This window comes from Diabrotica undecimpunctata, chromosome 7 (assembly GCF_040954645.1).
Source record: "Diabrotica undecimpunctata isolate CICGRU chromosome 7, icDiaUnde3, whole genome shotgun sequence".
Taxonomy (NCBI): Eukaryota; Metazoa; Arthropoda; class Insecta; order Coleoptera; family Chrysomelidae; genus Diabrotica; species Diabrotica undecimpunctata.
In genome coordinates, this window is record NC_092809.1 from 60,881,422 (window position 1) to 60,893,702 (window position 12,281).

General features: G+C 32.4%; 2 protein-coding genes across 4 annotated transcripts in view; one reads left to right on the top strand and one right to left on the bottom strand.

Annotated features, from left to right (window-relative positions):
• Positions 1-1,858: 1,858 nt before the first annotated feature.
• On the bottom strand, positions 1,859-5,175 carry ThrRS (threonine--tRNA ligase). The gene is made up of 2 exons (XM_072537414.1): positions 3,140-5,175; positions 1,859-2,280 (listed from the first exon to the last, which is right to left on the bottom strand). Exons 1-2 carry the CDS (start codon positions 5,025-5,027, stop codon positions 2,045-2,047), a joined length of 2,124 nt encoding a protein of 707 aa, XP_072393515.1. The 5' UTR covers positions 5,028-5,175; the 3' UTR covers positions 1,859-2,044.
• A 3,732-nt stretch (positions 5,176-8,907) lies between these two features.
• The window catches only part of syd (JNK-interacting protein syd), a 141,439-nt gene continuing 138,065 nt past the window's right edge, over positions 8,908-12,281 (top strand). For 2 of the 3 annotated variants that reach the window (XM_072537416.1, XM_072537417.1), the window contains exon 1: positions 8,909-9,369. In XM_072537416.1, the coding sequence (XP_072393517.1) occupies positions 9,139-9,369 (231 nt within the window). In that variant the 5' untranslated portion in view covers positions 8,909-9,138. Of the gene's footprint in view, positions 9,370-12,281 lie in introns of all 3 variants that reach the window. The other variant, XM_072537418.1, reaches the window with a different exon arrangement.

Genomic DNA, 12,281 nt, shown 5'->3' on the forward strand with positions numbered 1-12,281 from the left:
CCATGCTCAATCCCAGCCTCACACAACAACTGCTGGGATTGGAACGGGGAATCCTGCGTAGAGTAAACTACAAATGGCACGCCTACCCCTCCGCCCTCATACATCAACTATCGAACATCCAGCCCATCAATGAGAGGCTCTCCTCTCTAAGCAGGAGTTATACAATCAAAACCATTCGTGGCTAAAACTTCAGAGCCCAAAATATCATTAAAACTACCTGGGCGATGTATTCATCAGACATCCCAAACGCAAACTCCCCTTCCTACCCACCAAATTGCTGTTTCTAGCCAGCAACGAACTCCCTGATGAATACTTCATTATCCTAGAGGAAACTCCATTTTTTTTACCGATGTAACATATAAATAGCTCACTTCGAGCTTTGCTACAGACAGGTAGGGTTCGGTTCCCCGATCCCACTGCACAATTATACCTGTCTATTGTGCGGTTACAGCCACAGCTGCGCTTTCCGCCATTCACATTTTATACATTTATTAATTAAATTCATTCACAATTCATAACTATATATTTTTTACTAATAATTTCTGAAAAGGACCGTGTTTTAGCTTGGACACCACCCCCTCCGCAGGACTACATCCTCCGACGCGTACCACGCGTAAGACATAACCCAGCGACGCAATGACATCCAAACAAAACAAACCTCGTCCTGAAGACGTGTTACACCTAAAACAGGACAGCAAAATCATCCACAAAGAAGATACAACCAACAGAAATAACAACAAGACAAAGATGGAAAAATAGATCACTTGAGAAACCGAAACAGCTGTAGAAATAATAAATTTGTGGAAGTTTTGAAAATAAAAGTTTTCACTGTTTTATCGTTAGATAAAATGAATTTCCATCACGTAACGGTCATCAGGAGAAGAACCGGAGTGACTGACATCATCGAGAAGATAGCCAGACTAAAATGGAGATGGGCAGGACACATAGCCAGAATGACAGATGGGCGATGGACAAAGAAGTTATTGGAATGGAGGCCAAGGGAAGACAAGAGAAGCGTCGGTCGACCACCTACAAGATGGACTGACGATTTAAGAAGACTCGATAAAAACTGGATGAGAGCGGCACAAGATAGACGGGGTTGAAAACATGAGGAAGAGGCCTATGTTCAGCAGTGGACTCTTGAGGCTGGATGATGATGAACGGTCGAATCCATCATTTTGAAATATTTTTGTAGCTGTAAATGAAAATGGACAATGGCTTCGAAAATATAACTTTGAATTATATCTGATATACACAGATCCAAATATTGTAAAATTTATTAAAGTGTAAAAGCTAAGATGAGCTGGATACATTACTACGATTTCACATAATATACAGATTGACATTCCCAAATTCAGAGGACAGAAAAAGTGGAGTATGACCGCATAGAATATGAATTGATGCTCTAGAATAAGATCTTAAGATTCTAAGTGTGCGCTCATAACGGGGCGCCGACCCTCGCTCGGACCTTAGAATGGTATCATATTATCATCGTTAGGTAAAATAAATGTCAAACGCTGGCGTTTTTAAAATGACACCATTTTTCAGTGTTCACAGTCAAAGCACAGCGACCAGCCTCTAGCCAGGTATCGGGCCATAGTATTCGAGCTTAGTATTTTTTCGACCCTCGACGGTGGGGTATGACGCGATGGTTTCCGTTATGAATATACCCTAAGGGTCAGAAGATGGAAGGATGTTGCTAGGAATCAATGGGGCCAGTGACTTCTACGTGAGGAGACCAAGAACTAAAAGATTATATACCATTAATATATCAATAACACAATTAGCACAACACAATGATTATCCAACTTCAAAACAATACCTCAAAAATCCAAATCTAAGGCAATAAAAAGCAATATTTGCTTAATAACATTTATTAAATAAATCATAAATAAGTAAAAAAGGTAATACAGCAAACATTCTTGCACCAAATTTCTTTGCATCAACGTTTTAAAAAAAGTATGCTCTGAGTTTAATAAATAGTGTATGCCTACTATCTAAAAAATGATAACATATGTCCAATTGAAACATTCGGATAATTATTCTAAAATTCATTTTCAGTTTTAATGAAATTCTCTTTAAACTTTTTAAATTTCTCAATCAAAGTATCCAATGAGTACTCTCCATGGACCACATTATCTCTAGTACGGACATTTACAGTGTTGCTAGATCTCTCCTTTTCTCCAACAACTAGAATGAAGTTGAATTGTGCCAGTTGAGCATTTCTGATTTTCTTATTCATAGTATCACCTGCATCAGTATCAACTTCCACCATAAATCCTAGAAAATACATATTTTAATATCATACTGAATATAAAGATTACAAAAGAATTTTAAGAAAAAAGGAATTACAATATTTATTTTATTAATACAATAATTAGACCATTATACATGAAAATAAAAGGTACTTTTTTGTCAATTTAAACAAAAATAGTTTATAACAATATTTATTTACAGGCAATACCACTTGAAACATACTTGAGATTAAAAATAAATCAATGAGTAAAAAGTCAAATTAGAAAAAAAAGTAAATAAATATTACTAAATATTCTGCGATCTTTTTAGGAGTATATCAAAGAAGTATTTTAAGCCCATTACATTTTACTCCGGCTCTAGATAAAACTATAAATACAGTTAATGAATAAAGAAAATTTTGACAATTCAGAAAATCCATATTAGATAAATGTTACCCAGACATTATCAGAACTGAACAAGAAATTATCTATATTTACAATTTATCTAGAAGAAATAAGTAATTAGGCTGGGAAAAACCAAACATTTTGATAATTGGAAAATGCATGAATAAACAAATATACATCTATGTAATATGTTTAATGACTAGCTTAAAATGTTTCTGGAGATAATATACATTTTTAGGAAAAATTAAGAACATAAAATTTCCTTAGATATTACCAAATTTAATAATTGAAAATAAAGGGATACCAAAAAAACTTTCCAATACAATAATTATCACTCTGCATGTATTGTTAAATTAAAATAGAAAATAAGTCAATCAATTCTAAATCAAGAGGAATATATTGTTATCTAAATTATTGCAATCAGTTCCTCTGCTTTAAAACAATTACAGCCAGCCCTACTTTTTATAGCAAGCAATATAACATAAGAATAAAATTTTTACCTGCACTGAATAGTTTATTCTTAACTTGTCCTGCATATTCATCATAAGTAGGACCAACTGGAATAACCATAGCTTGCCTTGGGGATAGCCAGAAAGGCCATTTGCCAGCAAATGACTCAGTCAAAACAGCTATACATCTTTCTACTGAACCAAGAATAGCTCTGTGAATCATGACGGGTCTCTTCTTTTCTCCACTATCACTAACATAAGATAAGTTAAATCTAATAGGTAGCTGGAAATCCAATTGAATGGTTGCACACTGGTGAGCTCGTTTTAAAGCATCCTTAACAGTGATATCAATTTTAGGGCCATAGAATGCACCATCTCCTGGATTCATCTTCCATGGTTGACCAAATTTCTCCAAACTATCAGCTAAAGCTTTTTCTGCAGAATCCCATAATTCTGGTTCACCAATGAACTTTTCTGGTCTAGTTGACAGGCAAAGCTCAAATGTAAATCCAAAAGCAGAATACACAAAATTTACGAAATCTAAGCATTTATGTATTTCATCTCTAATATGTTCTGAAGTACAGAAAATGTGGGCATCATCCTGTTGGAATCTCCGTACTCTAGTAAGACCAGTAAGGGCTCCTGAAAGCTCATTTCTATGCAGCACTCCAAAATCTGCCAAACGAAGAGGAAGTTCCCTCCAGGATCTCACACGATTATCAAACATTAGACAATGACCTGGACAGTTCATAGGCTTTAATGCAAACTTCTCCTTTTCTATATCAAAAGAAAACATATTTTCTTCATAATGGCTCCAATGCCCAGAAGTTTGCCATAGTTTCACATTATACATATTAGGAGAAATTACCTCTTCAAAACCTCTCTTTCTATATTGTTCTTTAATAAAGTTCGTTAGAGTGTTGTAAATATGAGCTCCTTTGGGCTGGAAGAAACATGAACCTGGTGATAATTCATGAAAGAAAAACAATTCTTGTTCTCTTCCAATTTTTCTATGATCTCTTTTTGCTGCTTCTTCTTGTAGATGTTCCCATTCTTTAAGTTTCTTTGGATCTGGAAAACTTATACCATATACCCTTTGAAGAGTTTCGGCATCAGCTTTTCCCTCCCAATAGGTAGAAGAGTTCTTGGTAACTTTAAGTGCTTTGATTTTTCCAGTATGTCTGACATGTGGTCCTCTACACAAGTCTATCAAAGGGCCACATTTGTAAACAGTAGTGGTTGGAGTGTTCACTTTCTCTCTAAGAATTCTTTGCTTGAACTCATTATATTTAAACATTTCTATCAGATCTTCTTTTTTCATTTCAAGTCTTTCAAATGGTTGTTTTTCTTTGACAATGTTTTTCATTAAGCTTTCAACTACAGGAAAATCAGTTTGAGATATACCTTTACTGTCTAAGAACATGTCATAATAATAACCAGAATCAATAGGAGGTCCATAACAAAGACAACCACCATATATTCTCTCGAGAGCTTCTCCAAGTACATGGGCTGATGAATGCCAGAAAACTGCTTGTGCCTCTTCATCATCAAATTTTAACAACTGTAAAGTACAATCTACTTCTAAAGGTCTGTCTAAATCCCACAAGACGTCATTAACCTTTGCAATAACAGTATTATCAGCTAAACCTTGGCTAATTCCTTTAGCAATGTCATATGGTGTGGTTTTCCAGCTTACACCTTCAATTATTTTGCCATCTGGTAACGTAACTTTAATAGGTTCTTCCGTTTTTTTTGCTAATTCAGCTTCATACTGAGCTTTTAGTTTATCCCATATTGCTAACCTGTTATCAATATATTCTGGGCGAGGATTAAGTTCTTTGGCTGCACTTGAATCACCTCCATTTTGAGCCGGTTGCTTGTTTTTCTTTGATTTAGATTTTTCATTTTTGCTTTCTGGTTTTTCTTTATTGTCACTCATTTTTTAAACTTCACTAATTTACCTATGTGTTCAAATGCAGTTTTAAAATGCGGTTTTCTGAAAGACACATGTACTTAATACTTAAATCAGCATAGAATACGAAAATACGTCACTTGAAATGATAAAATTTGTTCAAAGAGTTGCGTCATAATCATGACAATTGTCTTCCAACTATTGACAAAAATCAAAAATCTGTACACGGACACAAGGTCTGTTCCCACGGTTCGTAGACTTACTACGGTTGCCTCTTCCGACTAACCAATGAACATTAAGCCCGAAATTACGTCAAGAGAGTACACTAATTTGAATCGTAACGATCGTAACATTTTTAATCGTCGTTTTTATGCCTTTGATGGGTGGAAAATAGTAAAGGTAGTTATGAAATAAAGATGTCTAGTGGATTATAATACCTAATTATGGAAAACTGTTGATATGTAAGCAGTTTGGTACTTAAAATTAATCAGAACCGGTTGTTAACGTTTATCCATTGTTAATGCAGGATTTACGTAAATCTAGGACTTCAATCTCCATTTTACACTGAAAATTTGTCGCGTATACTGAATTTCCATCAATACTGGATTAATTATGAATGAATTACCGAATTACGTAACTATTTTTTCCATTTTTTTAATATCTTTCCTACACACTACAACCTGTGCCTGGCATTCTAAAATTTCATCAACATTTTTATTACGTTAATACACAATGAAATTTTAAATACTACAACTACAATTAATAACGTTTCTTCGATAATTCAAAATAAGTTTTTATAGAAAACAACACCAAAATTTCAAATACAAAAATATAAAGTAAACTGAGATATTTAAGAAACGATGAATAATAAAGCAAATAATAAACTGAAAGATAATTACCACGAAAAAACTGTGATAATAAATGGGTTTTGTATTCTTGTGTACTCTGGTGACGTAACTCAAGCATCTCCACCCCAGTCGGAAGAGGCAACCGTAGTAAGTCTACGAACCGTGGTCTGTTCCGTTGTTTTCTGATTGTACCACTCACTATATAGTTTCAATAAAGTATAGAAGTGCTACACCACGCTACACTAAGTCGTTCCTTTACAAGAGGTCTGTTTGTTTTTTAGTGTAGCACTTTCGAGTTACACCTAACTCGATGAGTACACGGTCTGTGGAGTACACTCATCTCATATGTATACACTGGCTAGTGACAAACGAAAATTATGGCTGTGACACTTAAACAAAGGAACGGTATCTTCTATACTAAAATCACAATCAAGATGCACTAGAAATAAACAAACCAAGACACTTGAATGTTACGAGGAACACTCCCGAATCACGATTTACAATGTATAAACTTTGTTAATCATGATTTTGGATTTATACAATGTATATACATTGTAAATCATTATTTGATATTGCTCCTTGTAACAATTAACGTGTCTTGTTTGTTTATTTCTAGTGCATCTTGATTGTGATTTTAGTATAGACAAGGAAATAGTGTAGTTAACGTTTGAGTTACGATTCAATCAAGATTCAAATCGTTATTAATTTTACGACTTGTGTATCTTTAGATTTTTTTGTTTTGTTTTCCTCTACTTGTGATTTTCCTTCTTTAATTTAAATAAACTTTATTATAATTAGCTAATAATCTTTTTAAAGAAAATGATAAAAATGAGTGATTAAATAAAATTATCAACTCAATTTAAAAGATACAATAAAATAAAAAATTAAATTAAATTAAAATTTGTAGGTACTTTGGTAAATTCGGTTGGATGATACTGCGTAAGACCACCCTCTCAGAAGCAGGTGTAGATTTATTGGCACACTTTTCAATGGAACAGAGTGGTGTAGCACTACACCCAGTGGTGCCACATGAAGTCAAAGAGAAATCGTTAGATCGGGAAAAATAAATCGTGAGAAATCGTGAGATTTCGCTACAGAAGAAATCTGAAGGGGACGGGGATTTTTAAATGATAAATAATCCTATAAAACTATTTTAAAAATTATTTATTGTCAAATATTATGAGGTACATATTTAACAAATTAGTGTTTAAAATATTTTAATATATTTTTCAAAGTTGAGTAGAACACCTCACACAAATTCACTTTAATGAAGAAAGAACTGCGTTTGTGCGTTTAATAATTGCGTATTCACCTTATATATAAAAAATGTTGTGGTTCCCCCAAAACAGATTGTTACTAAAATAGAGAAGGTCCTATTTTAGGGGGAACCACCAGTATCAGATATAATTTTAGGAAATTACCTAGGGACCTATATTCTTTTATAATATTGCTATGGATTTATCCATTTAATATTGAGCAATGATTGTAAACATTCTTTATAGTTTAAACTTCAATGAAAATTATTAACTGTGTCTAAAGACATATATGATATGAGGTATTTTACCCAAGAGTATTAAGTATAATGAATATACATAAAAACATAATTTTGTTTTCTTAGGATTTAACATTTTGTCAGCACATTATCTCAAATTCACACTTAGATCAATATGTTTTTACTATTAGGTCTGTTGAATGTTTGTTCTTTACACAAAATTTAGTCTATACTTCATATTTATTAAAGGCGGTAAAATATACATTACAATTCAGTTGTTTATAAACCACTTTCAAAGCATAAAGAACCTTTTAAGCTTTGTTTATATTATTTTGTGTATATTAATTGAGTTAATTGGAGTAGCCCACTTTGATACAAAAATACAGTCAATTTATGGATATTTCAAGGTGACAATCTAAAAAAAGCTGATTTCCTCCCATGCATTTTATTAGAAACACTTGAAATTTAAAAAAAATTAAAAATCGTAAGATGTAAGACCTTAATCGTGAGATCGTGAGATTTGTCTTCAATTCGTGAGATCTCACGATAAATCGTGAGGAGTGGCATCACTGATTACACCTTGCAAAGGAACGACTTAAGTACACTTAAGGTGTACATAAAAAGTGCTACACCAGAAAACAAAGGACTAAAAACATCTCAACCAATGCCAACACTGCCAAACCGAAATATTTTAATTCTTTGACATTTGCGGCTATCTTCAGCTTGTACTTTCGTACTAACCTTATTTCTTATTTTCTATGCGATTATTTTCTATTCTTGGATGGAGGTAGCGATACATTTTTACGCTACCAAATTTGACAGGCCGCTCCGGAAGTAGCGTATCGATAGCGGTTTGATTTTGCAGCCTTTTACTGAACAGTTGTGGAGCTGGAGCAGCTCCGTCTGCTGAACCTATGATTAGATAAGTCGCGATAGTCACGATACACGATACATTACATAAACACAGAATAAGAAACAATACATAAGTGACATTACAACATGAAGAAAATAATATTTTTCTTTGTGTTTCATGATAAAACCTAATAAAAAACATGTTTTTTTATTAATATCATCACAGCATAAGGAACAAATTTGTATCTATGCTCTGATATCATCATCAATCTGGCTTAACATCCCTGCGTGGATCCTAGCCTCCTCAAGAATTTCTCTCCAGTTAAAGTCACAATACACACCCGGGGGGTATATACTCTGGTTCAAGTTCAGTCGTCCCTATCCACTGCACTATCCGTCGCCTTTCTCCGTCAAGCATGTATTCCCATTCCCATGTCTTCATCGATGTTATCATATCAATATTAATATCTGTCGATATATTTGAACAATGTTTCATGTTTCTCTTTTTATTAAATTGGTATAAATACCTAAATATAACACCACATCTATTATCTTTATTTCTCTAATTGCGCTTATGAAATAAAATATCCAGTCGTGTGACTTTCAGAATATCGGTGTACATACTATAACATAGCATATAAAATAGTACTCTCTTTCCTTGTCTAAGGAATGGACCTTAGTAATATTGCGCATAGGATTATTTGTCAACTTGTCAACAAGCTTATGCGCAGAAATAGAGATGATGATAAATTTATTTCTGACGGAGTTGTCAAAATCAGAGGGTTTAGAAAAAGAAATTACTTTGTTAAAACGCCCTTTAATCCCAGTGCGATAGTCATGTTTACTTTTTATTTATTATTTGGTTAAAGTAAAATGGTGAATCCAATTTGAAATGTTAAATAAAAATCATCACAAGGCTCATTAACAGTGTTCAATTACCAAAACAATGAATTTGGAAGATTCAGGGGGAAACCTGGTTCTTGGACCAGAAACTGTTTATGGAACTCACGAGGACTCTCATGTAGTCATGTCTGAAAAGGTACAGTCGCTGGCTGGCAGTATCTATCAAGAATTCGAAAGGATGATAGCTAGATATGACGAAGATGTAGTCAAAACTTTAATGCCCCTTTTGGTAAATGTACTGGAATGTTTAGATGCAGCTTATCAACAAAACCAGGTAAGGCAATAATTTTGTATTATGTTTTATAAGTATCCTATAATTTTATGAGTTTAAATTGTGACACTTTCTTTAATAAAGCATATGGGCAATATAGTTAGTTCTTTAAAGAATTAACTCAATACATTAATAATTTAAAATGAATTTATTTTTGTGGCATCCTGTGATAATTCTCTTTGGTATCATAACTTAATGTTGTGTTTATTTTTCTATTTTACTTTGATAATGATTATCTTTGACATGTGCATGTGATATGTAGGTGTTTAACCAGAAAGAAAAATATCTAATAAAGAAATAGCATCTTTTAATACTTGGATAAAATATTTTTAAATGATAAATAATTATATAACCAAAATGATAGGAACATACCTACATTATTTTTAAGTGTGATCAATTAACTTACTATCTTTATATAATGCATAATACTTCTATTTTGAACCCAAAAGAATCATACCAAAGAATTAATTTCTTTACGGGTGCCTTTATATTTTCATTAATATATTTACGCAGACGTGAATTGACTTCTTATGTTCCCCTGACTGCCTCTTGCTATGTTCATACATTGAAAATACCTCTTTTTGTACTGCCGACATAAATACCTAAATTAAGTAAATTTAATTGTCTTTTGTAATATGGGACTTCAGTCAGTATTTTTGGTAATGGATGAGTTTTTTGGAGATCAAAAGTCAGGGTCTCCAGTGTTTTATCCTCTTGCACACATATTAGATCAGCCTTTATTTCACTCCTTAACTCATTTGCAATTTCAAGATGTTTCCTGTGATTTCTTTCTAGATTCTCCTTCTATGTAGCCTATGCAGAACTAATTTGGGCTTTGTATGTATCACACATTCAACATGTATCCTTATGTGATGTCTAAACTTTAAATTAAAATTTGAATAAAAGAAGCTTTTATACTTCGTAAGACTCACTGGGTTTTCTGTAGTATCTGTGTAGAATTGATACATTTTTGATAAATTCAGGTCAGGATTTAAAAATTTGGAGTCCATTTGATTGCAACAATAATGTGAAACATATGTTGGAAATGGTGCTATGTGCATCTTAATATTTTCAATTCTTTCTTCATCAATTGCATTTTTTCCACCACTATGTATACCCCTTTTATCTTTAATAATCTTACTTTTTATTTGATCTAAGGCTACATGGATTCTATTATGGTTGATCTGAAGTGTATTTAAAAACTTCTCTGCAAACAAGAGTGCCATCTATAAAGTATTTTCTTGACTTACTTTTTATTGATGTTTGGTTTTTTGTGTAACATCTTTTCTTTTTGCCCCCTCCAACATATTTGCTAAGTAAAGCACAGCGCCCTTCAAATGTCCCTATACTCCAAAATTGGTTGAAAAATCTTCTTCTCGTTTTAACATTTACAATATTGTGACATTTTCTTGAACATGGACAATAGTAATCTTCATTAAACTTTTTAGGTAATCTACCTTCACACACGTTTAAAGTTTAAAACAATATGTTGAAATATCAAACTAATTTGTTAAAAAGGCATACAAAATTTTGACTATCAAGCAACAGTTCCAATATTTTATATATTGAACAATAGGTTTTGTTATTTGATAATACAATTTTTTGTCAGCATTTATGACATCAACATACAAGTAATCGCAAAACATATATGTTACCTTTTCTGTTTTCGTATTTTACCATTAAAGATGAAGCCTCTAATTTGGTGCAATTTTATTTATTTAAATAAAATTGTAATATTAGTGTAATAATAAATTTCTTGTCTTTTAATAAGTCCAAATAAAGATTTGTTCAATTTAATGTTTTGCATATGGTGCACACAATAAAAAGATGCTTACAAAGATTTGCAACAAGCGTCTAACCCACATATAATGAAAACATGGGCTAGTTTATTTTTACAAATTTCTGTTTTCATATTATTTGACGAATGTGGTTTAGAACTTAGTTCACAAACGCCTCCATGAGTATGAATATGGCTTATATAATTTTTGCTTGATGTAGTATGCATTATGAAGGACAGTTTTACACGTCTAACCTCATTTGTAAACAAATGTAGGTTAGATGGTTGTTGCAAAACAACGTCCATATGTTTATGGTCAAAACAAAATGGTTTAAGCTTGAATCCAACTAATTGTTCTTGTATTTCATTTGGTCCTATAAATAATCTAATAGCTAATGTTCTTGGTATTCTTAATGATGTACTTTTGGATTCAGTTACTGAGATTAGATATTTGGGTGTATTATTGGATTGTGCATTGGCATTTAGAAGCCATTTTCTTAAAATTAAGGAAACAGGATTTTGTAATCTTGGTTTTATTTGTCGTAATAGTCATGATCTCTCACCTATTGTATTCAAATTATTGTATTGCTCTCTGGTAAGCTCAGGTGTTGAATACTGCTCTGTTATATGGTCCTCATTTCATCAAGTCTACATTGATGCCTTAGAGAGCATTGAGAGGAAGTTTATAAGATCTTTAGCTTTTAAAGCACATATTAATATAAGAAATACTGAAAATTATTTCATTGATTATTCTGTAATAGTGTCTCAATTTAACATTGCTACATTGAAGAACCGCAGGTTGAGAGCTGATATGTTATTTTTGTTTAAAATTCTAAACAACGTTATTAATTAATTCTTTAATTATTAATTATTATTTAATTAATTCTCATTCTTTTATATTCCTTTTCATAGGACTGATTATGCTTGTCATTTTCCCTTGTCGAGAATTCTCAGCTCTTGCAATGACCTCCTATTGGATCCATTCTGTCCAAACATTAATTTTTTCTAAAGGCAACTTAAGAATCTAATTATTAATCTAGATATGTGATGTTTCTTAACTTTTGTGATTTGATATACTGTTTTAATGTACAAATTTTTACTGTTGTAATTGTTTTTTGTTATTGTTGTGATGTTTATT

Excerpts from the sequence above, each read along its gene's own strand:
- ThrRS (XM_072537414.1), bottom strand. The coding sequence starts at position 5,027 with ATGAGTGACAATAAAGAAAAACCAGAAAGCAAAAATGAAAAATCTAAA. Across the intron at positions 2,281-3,139 it reads GAATAAACTATTCAGTGCAG|GATTTATGGTGGAAGTTGAT; the intron begins GTAAAAATTTTA and ends TGTATTTTCTAG.